The sequence below is a fragment of the Podarcis vaucheri genome (genome assembly GCF_965113315.1).
Source record: "Podarcis vaucheri genome assembly, chromosome: 2".
NCBI classification, from domain to species: Eukaryota; Metazoa; Chordata; class Lepidosauria; order Squamata; family Lacertidae; genus Podarcis; species Podarcis vaucheri.
In genome coordinates, this window is record NC_138760.1 from 24,742,705 (window position 1) to 24,760,573 (window position 17,869).

A 17,869-nucleotide genomic window follows, 5' to 3' on the forward strand; every position below is an offset into this window, starting at 1 on the left:
AGGAGGAGTATGAGATGTCAAGGACTTCGCTTTCCTTGGGCTTTTATAGAAGATTCTGTCTCCTGTGCGGCAAGGTGGGCTGGTGGGGAGGGGGAAGGGAAGTGAGGCTGGAACTTGGGGGGTTTAACCCTCTTCTCATTCCATTACACACACACCCCGCCCCCTAACAAGCAGGCGCTGCATGTTGAATCACAGTAGATTAGGACAAAACTAGCCGGAGAACGGTTCCTTTGTTAAGGCATGAAAAGGACCTTCAGAGAAGGATTTAAAAACTAAAGAGGATGAGGAGGCCAGGCTGGGAGACATATCGGGCACTGAGCCAAACCCACACCGAAGTACTCAAGTCTCTGTGAGGTTGCCTGTTTGGATAAGGGGAGCCTGGATACCATCTTTGCTTCTCTCCAAGATGGGCCTGGGCAGCAGATGCAGCCAGGACACACGCTGAGCTCCCCTTAGTGATTCATGCCAACACTCAACATGCGTTTAAACCATTTGTTTTTATTCTGTTCTTTCTAGCTTTGTCACAGCGAGAGGAAAAAGCTGGTCTGCACAACCCCTTCTCCAACTTTCATTGTGTGTATGTTGTGTTTCTCCTGAATCAATACTGGTTTGTTTTTAATTCCCCAGAGCCAGATACCACTACCACTCATTCAGCAGTGACACACACAGGCCAACGTGCCTTTCAGTCGCTGGGCGGGGCCAAGGGCAGATCTCGCCCGCTGCTGCAAAAAGGCAGCTGCTGACCATTTAATAAGGGCTGGCAGACAAGGGATTTGCCATTTCTTTACTTGCGCCCCCACGCTGCTGGCTGCATGGAGCGAGGGAAGGGGGTCCAAGGAGGAAAGGTGTCCATTTCAGGAGGTGGATGGCTGCAGCTGCCCTTTGTAAACGTACTCTAGGGCCGTGGCAATGGTCCGCATGTCCATTTCAATGCTACGTGCCCAGTTTTCCACGTCGCCAATCTCCTGCCGGAAAGAAGAAGTCACAGTCAAAACACTCATCTCTTTGCGTATCAAACGGCATGCGCCCTGTTTCTCCACCTGCCCTCAATCTTACTCCCAGACACCCAGTTAGGGCAGGAAGATTTCGGGTGAGTTCAAAGCACACTGTGTACAGTTTGAGTTCTCTGATTTGGCCTAACTCCTCTGCGATCCTCCTTTGGTTCCTTCCTCTTTATGCAGCATTTTTCTTTCTCCAAATTCCTCCTTGAAGCCCTCACTTTTTCCATCAAGCTTAACACATTTGCCCAAGTTTATCCTTGTTGTCTCCTACACTACAGACAAAAAGACTGTGGTCTCACTGGGACAGAAACTCATCTCTCTTCCTTATACTACTTTGCAAAATGCCATGTAAATTGACAGCACCGTATTAAGAATTACCGTTCACAAGCAACTTTCAATTATTTCAATTGCTTGCGACTTCATTTCAATAGATGAAATGGCTAACTAAGGCACAGGAGAAGAACTACATATACTAGCAGTCTCTGCCAGGATCAGGCATGACCAGACATGCTAACACTTCCAATTAATGTCCCAGAACGTTATACTCTTTTGAGAACAATTCCACAAGACACTACAGCTATATATTGTGGGTTTTTAAACAGCTCTATATGGCAGCTTTAAATAAATTTCTCCATGCAACATTTAGGGTGGAAAACTGTACCAGATACAAATTTCACACATATATATACAATTCTGTGGGGATAACATATTCTGATTATTTTGTCTCTCTTGCCAAGTTGATAACATGGGCAGCCCCATGCCCAGCAGGTGGAGCTCTCCAACTGATTATTGTCAGGAGCCCCTATAACTGGAAGCAGCACAAAGTGTGCTCCATGACTAGAATCCTATAATCAGGGAGTCTATATTGTTTCGGCACAAAAGCTGTGAATTGGAATATGCATGCTCTTGGGTTTCCCCAACGTGTCTCACCCTCCTTAATTCCAACCAGGTGTTTTCTCATTCTCTGCTTCCCCATGCATACTTTCAAGTTCTCCCTCGCAGGTATAGGCTTAATACACTGTGGCATCCCTCTCAGACAATCAGGAATAACTTTCTAACAGCAAGAGGAATGGACTCCCTTGGAAAGTGGTGTACTCTCCTTCCTTGGAGGTTTTTAAGCAGAGGCTGGATGGCCACCTGTCATGGAGGCTTCAGAAACATAGCATTGTCGAGTTGGAAGGGACCCCAAGGATCATCTAGTCAAAGCACCTGAAATGCAGGAATGCGCAGTTGTCCTATATGGGGATCGAACCTGCAGCCTTGGCAATTATCAGCACCACACTCCAACCAACTGAGCCATTTATTTGAGATTCCTGCATCGCAGGGGATTGGACCATATGACCTTCAGGGTCCCTTCCAACTCTGATTCTATGATCACCTACTGCCTCAGATGTCAGGGACAAACTGACTACTCAGCAAGCCACAATACTCAAGGGCTAATTTGTTATTACTTCAATTGTTCTGGCACACACCAAAGCCTGCCCCAATCCATTCTCCTTTATTGCCCACGAGCCCCTTTCTCTCCCTTGTTCTCTGCGCAAACCCATGCTTCCCCATCCCCAAACCTCACCTCCCATCACCCATCGAGTCCTGTTGTAACTTTTAGGCTAATCTTGAGGTTACTGTGCAAGATATGTGCCTCTCCCGTAGGAGCAGCTATCCCACCGACCTTCAGAGCCTGATTGAAGTTTTCCACCATGCTGATCCACTGGCCGGTCTGTTTGGCAAACTGGGCAGCCTGGATCTGCAATGTCTTCACTTCGTGGTCGAGCTTCCTTTGGTTCACATAGGCCTGCGCCACCCTAGAGTGGGAGAGGGAGAGAGAAAGAGGCTCAGCGATTAATTAAGACAAGTAGGGGAGGGAAACAGAGGATATTTCTTTTTGCCAATCCCTCCATCGCTGCGTTTTCTGCTCGGCTCTCCGCCATTCCGAGTGGCTTCCCAGCTCGGAGCGAGCTAACCCCAGGGGCAGAGGCAGGCGCTGAGAGTCTGCAGCTGGGTAAGTTCCCAAGCTGTAGAGGATTTAACGGCTCAGCAACATCTGGCAATCATTATGCAGCACTGGGAACATCTGGAACCTATCATGGCCGAGGCAAAGGCAGGTGAAGGGCTGGGCAATGATAAGGCGTGTGAGTGATTTTCCTCACCAAGGGAGAATAAATCGCCCAAACAAGGGTGGGTAACAGGGAAGGGCAGGTCAGTTACCCCCACAAAACAGTAAGGGTGTGGCCAGAGTGGGGAGACTGCGGGCAGCCATGGTAGTTTCAAGATATGTTGCTGTGCTGCTGTTATAGGAAGAGACAACGGGATCTAAAGCAATTCAGATTCTATTGGGTCGATTGCGTGCGTTTCAGGGTGGCAAGCTTCCATGCTTCCAGAACACTTTCAGAAAACAATACAGATTTTACAGCCTGAGGAATGGTTCTATGCAACTTGTAAGTTTGACATCCAAACTTTTTAAAAAATTACTGGCTCATGAGGCACTACCTGAACTATTTTGTATGCTCCAATAGCCATATGTGGGGTGGGGAAATGGATGGATGAGTAATACATCTAGTTAAAAACAGAACACTGGAGTGCCAACACCCCTCATCCTGCCCCGTTTCAGTTACAAGCCAAGAGAAATTGATTTCTTGCCAAAAGTGGACATAAAACCCAGGCCTCTGTTGGAGCACCAGAAGTCGCTTTTGCCATAAGCGACTGGCATGGGATCGGGAAGTCACAAGTTGTTGTTTAGTCGTGTCCGACTCTTCGTGACCCCATGGACCAGAGCACGCCAGGCACTCCTGTCTTCCACTGCCTCCCGCAGTTTGGTCAGACTCATGCTGGTAGCTTCGAGAACACTGTCCAACCATCTCGTCCTCCGCCGTCCCCTTGTGCCCTCCATCTTTCCCAACATCAGGGTCTTTTCCAGGGAGTCTTCTCTTCTCATGAGGTGGCCAAAGTACTGGAGCCTCAGCTTCAGGATCTGTCCTTCCAGAGAGCACTCAGGGCTGATTTCCTTAAGAATGGATAGGTTTGATCTTCTTGCAGTCCATGGGACTCTCAAGAGTCTCCTCCAGCACCATAATTCAAAAGCATCAATTCTTTGGCGATCAGCCTTCTTTATGGTCCAGCTCTCACTTCCATACATCACTACTGGGAAAACCACAGCTTTAACTATACAGACCTTTGTTGGCAAGGTGATGTCACTGCTTTTTAAGATGCTGTCTAGGTTTGTCATAAGTCACAAGTACAGTCCTCTATTTGGTTTTATCAATGTCAATTTGATTTTGTGTTCTCCAAAATTCATACACAGGGTGCAATGTGGTTAACGGGAGGACCTTGCTCCACAGGACCAGCAAGATGCAAGTCGCTGTGTCCAGCCAGCACCTGTCTTGAAAATGAATGTCTCTTGCTTGGTAAGAGGTAAAAGAAAGTGAAGCGCCATGTCACTGTGGAAAGGCAGACAAGTAAGCCCACCTTTGGGGAGCTGGAAGAGCTGTTGGAGCTCTCTTCTGCCATATAAATATCACCCTTGGAACGGAAACTGGGAGGGCAAGTTTGCCCGTTCTGGTTACATACTGTTTTATGACAACTTTAACGAGGTAACTTGAGATATCCAAGTGAAGCAGATGAAACGGTTTTATACCCTGACTAGCCAGTGTGGTGTAGTGGTTAAGAGTGGTGGACTTGTAATCTGGTGAACCGGGTTCGCTTCCCTGCTCCTCCACAGGCAGCTGCTGGGTGACCTTGGGCCAGTCACACTTCTCTGAAGTCTCTCAGCCCCACTCACCTCACAGAGTGTTTGTTGTGGGGGAGGAAGGGAAAGGAGAATGTTAGCCGCTTTGAGACTCCTTAAAGGGAGTGAAAGTCGGGATATCAAATCCAAACTCTTCTCTTCTTCTTCTAATAAGTAAATTGACTACATAAGAGAGCGAAGAACACTTGCTATAAAGGCGAAGGCAGCTTGAAAGAATAGGAGAAACGCTCACGGAAACTTTCGGCTGCCGGTTTTGACTCATCCACCCGTATGCTGTTTACGATGCCAGGTGCTGGGCTATCACTCTCTTTCCCAGGGGAGAGGAGAAGGAAGCACTTTGCCAGCCCTATGGTCAGTGGCTGTCGGGTGCTTGGCAATCCCATGCGAGGGATTTTGACAGATGGGCAGGAGAGCCCGGCTGTCAATCATGTGACTGTCAATAATAGTGTCATGTGACTGACAGCTGGGCAGCCCCGCCCAACTGTCAAGTTTGGACCCGTGAGGCTGATCCTAATAAGGATCTGGCCTATGGAACCAAAAATGTCCCCCACACCTGCCTTAGTTGGATGGAACAGGTTCCTGAATGATGCACGTAGTAGAAAAAACCCACCTAAATTGGCTTATATGAATTATATATATCCCTATTAATGCATTTAGTGTTTGACAGGAATTTCATCTATGCCATTCTCCGAGTAAGTCTTTAACATCCCTTCATGAAATGTTGTTCTCATTTATTCCTGCCTAATGAAGTGGGTTAATTAAGTTTCAGTAGTTTTTAATGAATTATTTACTGCGTTCTGATCCAGTCCCTTCTTTAATCAAATAGGCGTTTATTTGAGATTCTGCTGCTTAATCTGAGGTATTCTTTTGAGAATACTTCCCTAGCCTTCAATGAACTGTTGTAATCCACTAAGTTCCTGTCTTTAATGAACTTAGGCAATTAATGAAGTCTTTTAATAGTCCTTGTTAAATCATTTTAAAATGTTCCTTCAGTGAGCTAATTCTTTTTGTATTTTGTAAGGGGATATATTTTCGGGGGGGACGGGACTTCTGAATTAAGTTCATGTGTTCTCTTTTCTTACTCAACTGTATATATTTGGTTGAATTGTCACAATGACACACATATTTGGCAGAAGAGCTGGGTTAAATCTGGCATATGGGACAGCAATGATTCTTGTGCAAGTAGTGAATCAGTCGAAAATAGGGACCAGCGTTTGTTGGTATTGTCCTAGCAAGAGGCTTGTCATCAAACACTTCATTGCACACATTTTCAACTTACAAATGCGAACAGTCTAACTCACCTGGTCAAACACGTTTACAAAAGTCTCCTGTTATTCAACAAGATTTGCATCTTGTTACTAAGCTCTATAGTGAGGAAATATTTTGTGCGTATAATAAAGTGTGTTAATTATATTAAATACTTTTGGGGGAATTGAAGGAAGTGTTTGAAGATTAGATTGTAAGCTTGTGAGCAGGGGCTGGCTTGTTTTAATTGGTTGTATGTAAGCTGCTCCTGGAGCCTTTTTTGGCTGAAGAGAGGGGTACAAATGCTCTAAATAAACACAGTAAGGAAAGCTAAGTGATAGTTAAAGAGTATTTAGATTCTTGTATGCAGCGGCGTAGCGTGGGTTGTCAGCACCCGGGGCAAGGCAAGTAATTTGCGCCCCCTAACCCGGGGCAAGGAAAGTAATTTGCGCCCCTTAACCCGGGGCAAGGCAAGTAATTTGCACCCCCTAACCCCTAACCTGCCGCCGCTGCCAGCTTCTTCTTGCTGCTGCCTGGTCTGGTCTGGTGTGGTTCTCTCCTCAGCGCTGTGCTGGGCGGCCGCTGCACTGTCCCTCCCCCAGATAGTCCCTCTCTCTCTCTCTGCACCGCACGCCTGGCACCCACCCCCTCCACAGTGGGTGGTGACCCAGTGGCTCGGATCGGATTTGCACAGCCAGAACTGCAGTGAGAGAGAGAGTGAGTGAGCCAGGTAGGGGCAGAGAGCTGCGAGTGTGAGCGCCCCCTCCCAGATGTTGCGCCCGGTGCGGCCGGCACCCCCTGCACCCCCCCACGCTACGCCACTGCTTGTATGTGTCCGTGCTTCAATCAGGATAGGGCAGCAGGGTTGGACACATTTGCCTGGATCTAGAGCTTATATGAGCAGAATTCTACTTGTGTGATGCTCCTGCTGCTGCAGAAGTAGCCAGCCCGACAGGCTGCATTTTAGCATCGGGAGTTGAACCCTGTCAAAAGGTGGGCTGAAACAGAATCCCCGTTTGAGGAGTACACTTTACTCTGGATACAATCACACTGAGGCTCTGACTTTCCGAAAATAAGTACAGTGGTGCCCTACAAGACGAATGCCTCGCAAGATGGAAAACCCGCTAGACAAAAGGGTTTTCCGTTTTTGAGCTGCTTCACAAGACAAATTTCCCTATGGGCTTGCTTCGCAAGACGAAAACGTCTTGCGAGTGTTGCGATTTTTTTTCACCCCCCCTTTTTCTAAGCCGCTAAGCTGCTAATAGCCTTTTAGCCGCTAAGCCGCTAATAGCTGCTAAGCCGCTAATAGCGCTAATCCGCTAATAGGGTTGCTTCGCAAGACGAAAAAACCGCTAGACGAAGAGACTCGCGGAACGGATTAATTTCGTCTTGCGAGGCACCACTGTAAGCTAATATTTATTGTTGGAAATACATGTGGAGATGCAATAAGCTATGCTTGTTCTTGCATCTCAAAAGAGAGTTCCAAGTATGTCTGCTCTCGTGAGGAAGGCAGAAAGATGGGAGAAAGGAAGTGAAGACATGAGGTCAGCAAGAATATTGGTCTAATGCTGACAGAAGATCAACAAAGGTCAGCACAAGGTGGCCAGTCTAGGATGCTTGGAGGTCCCCCCCCTCTCCTTTCCAATGCAGATACATTAATCAATTATGAGTTTTTCCTCACCTGATATCCCTTTGAAAAAATATTTTCCACAGAGATGGGAATTATAATATTTCTTAGATGGAAGAAAATAAAGTCATTACATGAAAAGCTGGAGTGACAATTAAGAAACCTGTACCCACCAAAAATTAAGGATATAATGTATTATAAATGAAGGACGAGTTGATGCAGGTTTAGTATTGTGGGATGTTTTTAAAGAGGACCATTTTAGTATTTTAGCAGCTAGAAATGACAAGAGGAGGGAGCAGCTTGCAGTTTTCATCACAGTACAGTGGTACCTCAGGTTAAGTACTTAATTCGTTCTGGAGGTCCGTTCTTAACCTGAAACTGTTCTTAACCGGAAGCACCACTTTAGCTAATGGGGCCTCCTGCTGCCAGAGCACGATTTCTGTTCTCATCCTGAAGCAAAGTTCTTAACCCAAGGTACTATTTCTGAGTTAGCGCTGGATTCATGTACATATACAGGGCAGAAAAATCCTTTGCCTCCTTAAAACAAGAAATGTTTTGAAAAAGCTACCAAGCGAGGAATGTTTTTAGCATGGCAACTGACAAAAGAACAACAGAAATGCACCATTCCATCTTTAATAAGCATGGAGCATGGAGAACTATATTTCTTCAAACTACAATTTATTGTATAAACACAATGTAGTTGAGTATGGAAAATAATGGAAAATATTTTTATATCAATGGAAATTTCCTAGATTGAATTTCGAAGAAAGGATTACTCAAGCAATTACAGCTCAGGAGGTTATGTACGCATGTTATGAGGCTGGGCGCCTTTAATTCTGCATTCTATCAAGCCCACATACAAATAGCAGCCCCTATTATGGCCAAGCTTTCAAAATTACTATATAATGAAGGGAATTACTCCTCAAAGCTGAACATCAAGCAAAGGTTGCCAATAGAAGGGAAGAGGCAGTACGGTAACTGCAAAAACATCATCTTAGCCCATCAAAAGCTTGGGGGGAAATGTCCCATCACCAACATCTCTAGAGTGACCACAGGTGGTTCTCTGTGAGATGGAAAAGATCAGGATACCATAACAAATGGTCTTGTCTGCATACATTTTGCAAGGCGACAATGAAAATAGCAGCGTTGGGTTTTAACCTCACATTGCCTTCTAGCATCTGAACTGTGACAGACTCAAGAAGCTTGACTGGTCAAAGCAGAGATGTTGTTTCCCCACTATCCCACCAGCCCTGGAAGTCATGCAGCTGGAATCCAAGTAACTCTCCCAGGGCAGCTAAATACAGCAAGTGTTTGGGAACAGTGAAGTAATCCCTGCTTTAAAATAGCAGGCAAGAAGCAGGAAGGTGAACTGGAGGCATGCTTTCTGTGCAGAAGTAGTGACGCCTGAAAGCTTACTTCAGATTTGTTTTAACACGTACGTTACTACTTCTTAATAGACCTTCTTTTCTGTGTTCCCCTCCAATCTACACTGTGTGGCAATATCCTTGGGAAAGAGCAAAGCAAGGGTAGCCGTGTGGTCTCTCCCATTCTAAACAATCAATACAGACTTAGCAATGCTGCCAAAAACCCCTAGGGAAGTGTGGGCCAGAAGAATGAAGCAGCAGAGACTTCTCATCAGCTAACCACAGAGCTGGATGGCGCCAATAGCAGAGACTGGACACCACTTGTCAAGGCGACAATAGGTCATGCTATAGATATGCAGCAACTTCCTCTTTTCATGGCAGTGAGAGGCAGGTCTGCAGCTTGGATAAGGCATAGGGTTAGTGGCCCTTCTGTCCACTGTTTATGAATATTGTTTAATTTAATAGGGGAAGAACAACTTTAAAACGCAACATGGACCACAAAGAGCTTAGCTGACCAAAATTAAGAAAGAATGCCCTTCTAATTAGCATGTTATACTTTGCTGACGTAAAAAGCTCTTGCCTTAGGGTGTTTTTCAGCCATTATTCCTGGCAATTATTCCTTCTGCATTGTGGATCTTAAGTCACTCTTCCAAAACCTTTACAGTCAACTCCGCAGGCTAGAAACTTAGGTTTGTAAAGCTAATATTCTCCCAATCATATCAAACTTTCTCAGGCTAAGGCAAATTGCTTTGCTGAGCAATATGGAGGTATCAGCTAAGGCAAAAATTAAAGGAACTGGAAAGCTACTTCAGCAGACACAGGAACTCTCTAGTCCGGTCTTCAATATTCAGCTCTAAGCAACTTAAAGCAGTGTACCAAGATGATGTCTGATCATTATGAAAGGAAAACTAAAACTGCCAAGATCGAAATGCCGTTATACAACTTTATGATGCAACCACACTTGGAATGTTGTGTATAGATCTGGCTGCGGTACTCAAAAAGGATCTTATAGAACTGAAAAAGTACAGAAAATGGCAGCCAAAGGGACCAGAGGACTGCAGCAACTTCCCTACAAGGAAAGGATAAAATGTTTGGGGCCTCTTTAGGAGTGGGGAAAGGTGACTATGGAGGGATGTGAGAGTTTTATGCAATTATTCATGCTGTGGAGAGCAACATGCTTTGTAATACTAGAACCAGGAGTCATCTGATGAAGTTGAGTGATGGGGAGTTTCAGGATAGATCAAAGGGAGTAGTTCTTCACATGACGTCTAGTTAAACGATGAAATTCACTGCCACAAGACATGGCCTGCCAACATTAAAAAGTCTTCAAGAGATGCCTGAAAGTAAAAAAGCGAGGATGCTAGCTAGAATCTGGGCTGGAGGATTGTTCCACAATATGGGGCTGGCAACATGAAATGCCCAACTCCTAGGGCAGGCCAGTTAGGTGTTCAACATGGAAGGGAAACTAATAGCCTATGAATGGAGCCTGCGTCGTTCTTTTTTGAAAGATATGAATTCAATAGAAAGTGTACCATCATCTGCGATTGAGCTGGGCTTAAGGTATCCTGGACCCACGTTTTTCAGGGCTTTGCATATAAACACAAGAACCTTGAACATGACCAGTGCAGATGTTTTAGCAACGGTATCACAAGCCGTGAGCCATTTATTGCTGTCCGCAGTCCAGCTGCTGCATTCTGCACCAGCTGGAACTTCTACTGAGTCATGACTGTCCCCCACTACTATGCAGGTTCTCAGTTGACATTTCCTTGTTAGGGAGCAATTTAGCAGCCTAAAGGTGGAAAACAGCTCACACGCCGAAATGGGTAACATCCACGTATGTGGTACTGTTAACCAAAGATTTGTAGGAGCCATCATTACTCAGTACCGCTTACCCAATGTTCAAGTGGTCAACCAGGGCTTCGGTTAAGCAAGTGGCTGCAGCAATGGCCTCTCGCCTCCGCCGTTCTAGAGAGAGGGGAAGCAGAGGCCTCTTTAGTGTTATCTATACGTTGTTATCTATAGTGTTGTCTATACGTTTTGCGGGAGGGGCACAAATTGAAGATGTATCAACGCTTTGTTTGCTTCGTGCAACTTGTCCTCATAATGCCGGAACTAGATCGTCAAACATGCACGTGCTGCTGCCTTTTCTTCCAAGTTTGGTATTTTCATCTCCACTCCCCTAAGCAAACACTGAGGGCTTTTCAACATCTCCACTGTGCCCCCCCCCAACTCGCTATTTAGCACTCAATTGGAACAAACAATTTGTTCCGATTTAAAGCTTAAGAGCAGATTTTCCCTGGGAAAGGAGTGTGGCAAGCAGCAAACCAATCTGGCCTGTGCTTTCTTAGCAGAGGACACACAGGAGTGTGGACGAGCCTTAAATGTGTGCACGAACTTATATTTGTGCATCCGTATCCTTCCTACTAATTTGACAGTGTGCTGGAAGGGGGACACTGAGGCAGAATAATCAGAAGGAGCCTTTTAATGAGTCTGGCAGTGCTCTTCAACCTCGGGTTGGTCTACAGTTGTTGGACTACAACGCCCATCAGCCGCGAGCATTAGCTAAGCTGCCAGTGGGTGATGGAAGTTGTGGTCCAACAGCAACAAGCCACCCAACAGATAAAGTGGCAGAGCGCCAACGCGAAGAGATGCCCAAGTGGAAAAACACTTTTTTGGGCCTAGACCAGGGGTCTGCAACCCTTAAGACACAAGGAGCCACTTGGACCCGTTTCCGAAGAAAAAACAACAACTGGGAGCCGCAAAACTATTGCGACATTTAAAGCATGCGCGCAGCTGCCCTCCGATCTGACAGCGGACGGGAAGGTGATGTTGGGACGGTGCGTGACTAACGCATGCACCGCCCCCATGCGACGTCACAGCCAGTACAGTGCCCACCACAGTGGGGAGTGTCGGGGCGCACAATGCGCCTCCTCCCCTCGCTAGTATCCACCCCGGAGCCGCAAAGGTGTAAAAGAGCCACATGCGGCTCCGGAGCCGTGGGTTGCAGACCCCTGGCCTAGACAGTCCAAAACACTTCCCTCAGCATCTAGGAAGCCACATGTTCCCCACCAAACCTTGCTCCATAACTCGCCATTTCCTGGCTTTCATTGCTGCTGAGCTCAACGTGACCCTCAATTTCTAAAAGTAAACAGCGGGAACCCAAAACCCTCCAAGTGTCCCTATTTTCCAGGAACAGTCTCTGTTTCTAGTTTGATCCCGGAAAGTCCTGCTTTCCCTTAGGACGTCCCTATTTTCAGCAGGGAAAAGTTGGGAGAGTATGGAGTTATCTGAACCCGGAGCCATTTGAAGGCAGCCCTGTATGGGGAAGTTTTTAATGTTTTGTTATGTTTTAATATATGCTGGAAGCTGCCCAGAATGGCTGGGACAACCCAGTCAGATGGGTGGGGCATAAATAGTAAATCATCATCATCATCATCATCATTGAACGTCGCTATTACATCGGATAAATGTTGAAGGGTATGAAGTTATCTGAACCCTGAGCCATTTGACGGGGGAGTTAAATGTTTTATTATGTTTTAATATATGTTGGAAGCCGCCAAGAGTGGCTGGGGCAACCCAGTCAGATGGGTGGGGTATCAATAGTAAATAATAATAATAATAATAATAATAATATAGAAAGTCCCTATTACATCGGATAAATGTTGAAGGGTATGAAGTTATCTGAACCCTGAGCCATTTGACGGGGGAGTTAAATGTTTTATTATGTTTTAATATATGTTGGAAGCCGCCAAGAGTGGCTGGGGCAACCCAGTCAGATGGGTGGGGTATCAATAGTAAATAATAATAATAATAATAATAATAATATAGAAAGTCCCTATTACATCGGATAAATGTTGGGGGGTATGGGAACCCGGAGGGCCCGAAATGCCGTAGGTAAAGTGCGTAACATTCCTATTCACAGCTGAGCTCAAACGTACACAAGAGAGTAAAGCAGAGGCGCCGGAAACTCCCGTTCGTTTGGCCCCTGACGGCCGGCAGGTACGCACTCCTCCTCCTCCCCTCCCCTTTTCTCCCCAATGACAGCCCTCTGGACCAATAACGACAACCCACCGCTGCCGCAAGGGCGTTTTCATTGGCGGTGGGCGGTTGCCAAGGCGACGCTCGGAGCAAGGCCCGCGCGCCCGGGGCCCCGCGGTGTTTTGGTTTTTGCGTCCGAAGCAGTCGAGCTCACTGCTACGCGAGCCCGGAGGCTTCGGAAGGGGCGCTAGGCCGCGCTCACCTTGCAGCTCTTTCCTCTCGCCCTGCTTCGCCTGGTGCTCCCTCAGCAAGCGGGAGAGCATGGCTGCGAAGAAGCCACACGGGGAGAGAGTCCTCTTCGCTCCTCTTCCTCGTCATATGACTCCAGCCGTCGTCACATGACTCGCCAAGCGCGCGCGCTCTCTTTCCCCCCTCCCTTCTTCCCGTCACTGGAGGAGCAAGATTTCGAAAATAGGTATAAATAACCCTGCGAGATATATAGTTACCATCTCCCTCCCGCCATCTCGCCACGCCCTTCGAAGTTTTGCGTTTTTAATATAGGCAGAGGTACAACAGATTGAATTGAAATACTTCATTGTCACTTGTATACAGTGAGGTCATATTCAGATGCAGCTGAAATTGGAAAAGTGGGTGGGGTGAAAATTGCGTACACTTGAAAACCTTGGCAGCATTATAGCATAAATTCAGCAGTGTAAACAAGTTTTGTTGTTGGGTGCAATACTGAATGGTTTAGTTTAGGTAAAATGTGCAGGGATTTATGATATGCAAAATGAACCGTGGAAAGAGAAGGGAAGCCCTTGACATTTTAAGGTGGTTTAAATGAATATTCTAAAGTGTAAAACAGAAAAAAGTAAAAAAAAATAATTACGGTATACTGTATATAAAAAAGGGAAAGCAGTTGGGGTGGGTGAGGTGCTTCACCTGTCAAATTTCTGCCTGTCACACAGCTCTGGTAAGTTGGTCGAGTTACTCCGAAAACAACACCCTGAACATCTCCTTGGCTGTATCCCATTTTATCATAGAAACACTGGGAGATGTCTTACATATATGTTGTAAGCCGCCCAGAATGCCAGATGGGCAGGATATTAATCATCATCATCATACTGAATCAGACCATTGAGGCCACCTAGTTTAGTACAGTGGTACCTTGGCTCTCAAACAGCTTAGTTGTCGAACAAATTGGCTCCCAAACACTGAAAACCCGGAACTAAGTGTTCTGGTTTTCGAACGTTTTTTGGAAGCTGAACATCCGACGCGGCTTCTGCTTGAGTGCAGGAAGCTCCTGCAGCCAATCAGAAGCAATGCCTTGGTTTTCGAACAGTTTCTGAAGTCGAACGGACTTCTGGAACAGATTAAGTTTGAGAACCAAGGTACCACTGTATTGTCTAAACTAGCTGGTAATAGCACTTTGGGATTTCAGGCAGGGGCCTGTCCCAGCCCTGGCCTGCTGTTCTACAACTCACTTAGCCACGGCCTTTCCTGTCATGGCTGTCTGTCATGGATGCTTTAGCAGAGATCCCCACATTGGAGGAGGTTGGACTAGATGGCCCCTGGGATCCCTTCCCGCTCTACGATCTACCATTCCACCACAAAGCTGGTGCTCTAGCATTCTTATTCCTTCTGGACTCCCTGCCTGCATAAAAAAAACATCCTGAAGACTATTTCAGCAAAGTAAACAGCAGGGTTCAACTTTAACATAGGGCTGTGTGATTCATTTATGTATTCCACGGTTACTTTGTCGCAAGAATCTCCACATGTTTCCGCATATATTTTCCATATTCCCTTTCATACTGGAGGATTACTACATATTTTCATGCACACAAATGAGATACTTTTTGCTCACAACCATTTATATATGCTTATTTGTATAATGTAAGTACAGTTTTCCTATGTCCACAGTGATTCTTTGAATGCGAGTCTCCAGTTTTTGCTAATGTAAAATGCCTCTAGATCCCTTGGTCGGTAAGATATTTGACTTCTGTTAAACAGTGTAAAAGCATATTTAAAGAATAGCGTACTGGAATAGTGAGACGTGTAGTAACTTCTACAAAGTTATTTTTGAGAGTCTTACAAAGGCTCCTTTCATTGCCAGTGCTGCAGCATTCCCGTCAATCCAAGCTATGTCCTGGGAATGTAAGTCTTTTATTTCAGTTCTCCTTTTCTTCAGATAGTTGCCATTTTGATGTATAAATTTAAATTTATCTGGCCATTCATAGAACATAGAGTCCTGTTTTGTTGAATATGGACAGTAGCTTCAAAATGGAAATATGGCATGCATATGAAAGAAACCTATCCCAGGTTATTCTGCTTTTACATGTTCTCTCCCATGCATATTAAGCCTGCACTTAGGAGAGACCATAAGAAAAAAGAAGGATATGTTTTGCTGTTTACCTTGTGATGGGCTGGAAAGATGATGATCTAAAATGAGCAATCGGTAAGGAGCTGGCTATGGTACAGGGATGAACTTAGCCGCTATTTCTAAGAGAACCAAGGAACATTATCGTAATGAAGGGTTGTTGGCAGTGCCCTGTCATCGATAACTGTAGAGGGAGGGTGAGTCAGCAAACTCTGACACAGCATCTGATTTCACAGGGTTGATTAGCATGTGAATCAGAGTTAGAGCTGGATTAAAAATAATAATGCTTTGGGGCTGGATCGAGGACACTGCCATTTGTAATGACAAGGTAGGGAAGAACAACAGAAAAAAGATAAAAAGAACAAAGAAGTCCCAAGAATAAAGGCTGGGCAATTGGATATGATACATTGAGATCTATGTGGCTGTGATATACTGTATTTTTCGCCCTATAGGGCGCACTTTTCCCCCTCCCAAAATGAAGGGGAAATATGTGTGTGTCCTATGGGGTGAATGCAGGCTTCAGGAAGCTATCCCCCCAGCCCGGCAAGCTCCGGGAGCGATGGCGAAGCTGCGCGCAATTTCGCCATCGCTCTTGGACCCGTTCTGGGGGCCGGGGTCGGGGGAAGCTCGGGCTTCCCCAGCCCCACAAGCTCCGAGAGCAATGGCGAAGTTGCGCAACCTCGCCTTCGCTCCCGGACCCCCAGCCCCGAGGCTAAAAACGAAGCCAGGACAGCCAGCGGGATCCATCCCGCTCCCTGTCATGGCTTCTTTGCTCTTTGGGGCTCGGGGGGGGGGGAAATAATCCCCCCTTTTATTCCCCCCCCAAAATAAGTGCGTCCTATGGGCCGGTGCATCCTATAGGGTGAAAAATACGGTAGTACCCAGCTATAGATTCTGTGTGAGAATCTTGAGGAAATTTTCATGAACTGCACTTGGGTTTACTTGCATATGCATATACTTTACTGAGGAGATGGCCATCTTGACATCTTCATCTAACTGTTCAACATACCTCTGTAATTCTAACGTTAATCGAGTTTGTTCTCATTTCCCCTGCCATTTTTCTTATTTCTTTCCACATCATCAGCTGTCTCCTCTAACTACTGTCCCACTGCATTCAGGTGCCATTAGATTATCTTCCCCAAACCCTATTTTAATTCATCCTCAGGGCAGGGAACCCTTTTCAGTCTGAGAGCCACATTCCCTTCTGGGCAGCCTTTTGAGGGGGGTCGCATGTCAGTGGTTGGTGGGATTTACTCGCAAGTAAGTGGAGCTTACACCAAGATAAGTCTTCATAGGATTGCACTCTTACAGAAGAATAGAATACCTATTTTATGTAATAAAAAAAGTGTAGGGACAGGGTTGTACTCTTGTACCTGGACAAAGGAAAGGCCCTATGTTAATGTATTTTTACCTTTGACATCTGGACTAGTGTTACAATTTATATCAAGTCATATAAGATTTATATTAAAAGGAGGAACATCAGGGGAAAGGGGCTGGGGCACCTGTCACTCTTTTGATGACATAAAGTACCATATTTTTCGCTCTATAAGACGCACCAGACCACAAGACGCACCTAGTTTTTGGAGGAGGAAAACAAGAAAAAAATAATATTCTGAATCTCAGAAGCCAGAACAGCAAGAGGGATCGCTGTGCAGTGAAAGCAGCAACCCCTCTTGCTGTTCTGGCTTCTGGGATAGCTGCGCAGCCTGCATTCGCTCCATAAGACGCACACACATTTCCCCTTACTTTTTAGGAGGGAAAAAGTGAGTCCTATAGAGCAAAAAATACGGTAGGTATTCAATTCTTCTTACACTGTTAAGCATGTCTACTCAAAAGTAGAACTCTAATGGAACTTATTTCATTGTAAATGTATACAATTTCAGTCTCGGTCATGCACATGATGCATTGTCTAACAGCTCTTTGACAGTCTTTAACAACAGTTAGCATTAGATGCTTTAGAGAAATATATAACAGAGGCTAGAGTATAAATAGGTTAATTCCCCCAATAGCTTGATGCCTGCCCACTGGCTGTTTTAGCTAATGCCAGCCAGTGAACCCCCTTTATCAATTAATTTTGAATCCTTTGAACATTGCAGTCCCAAGGGAACAACTGAGTTCTGCAGGTTGATAAGATTATTTAGCACTTAACATTCTGGTAGGTAAAATTGATAAAATTGCATAAAAAAGCATAAAATTGATAGGTGGTTGCCAGAATGATTTGCAGTGTAACAGAAATACCAGAAAAAGGAAGATGGGACAGAAGCCAGGAAAGTGAAACAAAGAAATTCGGATACATTACTTAAATATATGGCCAGGTGGAATGGCCACTGACTGGTGGAATCTTTTCTTGGAGGAAGAAGCTTAATGGGAACATTGTTTTAGGGTTGCTAAAAAGAAGCAGAAAAATATGGTGTGTTGTGAATGTTTGGTGTTTGTTCTGTGCGACTCCATTGATCTGAAACAATATATGCCCATTAAAGTAGGAATGAGAAAAAGCTGGCACCACTTTCCTTTCATCCATGTGTAGAAAAATAA

At 45.5% G+C, this 17,869-nt stretch overlaps 2 protein-coding genes across 8 annotated transcripts in view; one reads left to right on the forward strand and one right to left on the reverse strand.

The window, feature by feature from the left end:
* The window catches only part of ITGA7 (integrin subunit alpha 7), a 96,909-nt gene that overhangs the window by 1,924 nt on the left and 77,116 nt on the right, over positions 1–17,869 (forward strand). For 4 of the 7 annotated variants that reach the window (XM_082212395.1, XM_082212396.1, XM_082212397.1 and 1 more), the window contains exon 3: positions 12,902–12,978. In XM_082212395.1, the coding sequence (XP_082068521.1) occupies positions 12,902–12,978 (77 nt within the window). Of the gene's footprint in view, positions 1–4,225; positions 4,403–12,901; positions 12,979–13,295; positions 13,433–17,869 lie in introns of those variants that run through there. The other 3 variants (XM_082212399.1, XM_082212401.1, XM_082212400.1) reach the window with 3 other exon arrangements.
* On the reverse strand, positions 479–13,362 carry BLOC1S1 (biogenesis of lysosomal organelles complex 1 subunit 1). Its single transcript, XM_082212945.1, has 4 exons — positions 13,220–13,362; positions 10,872–10,944; positions 2,671–2,803; positions 479–965 (listed from the first exon to the last, which is right to left on the reverse strand). The coding sequence occupies exons 1-4, from the start codon at positions 13,278–13,280 to the stop codon at positions 855–857; spliced, it is 378 nt and encodes a 125-aa protein (XP_082069071.1). The 5' UTR covers positions 13,281–13,362; the 3' UTR covers positions 479–854.

Bases quoted from the DNA above. Each gene is read 5' to 3' on its own strand.
- BLOC1S1 (XM_082212945.1), bottom strand. From the start codon at position 13,280: ATGCTCTCCCGCTTGCTGAGGGAGCACCAGGCGAAGCAGGGCGAGAGG. The intron at 10,945-13,219 runs GTGAGCGCGGCC...CCCTCTCTCTAG, and splicing joins CGAGAGGAAAGAGCTGCAAG to AACGGCGGAGGCGAGAGGCC. The intron at 2,804-10,871 runs GTAAGCGGTACT...CTCCCACTCTAG, and splicing joins GTTGACCACTTGAACATTGG to GGTGGCGCAGGCCTATGTGA.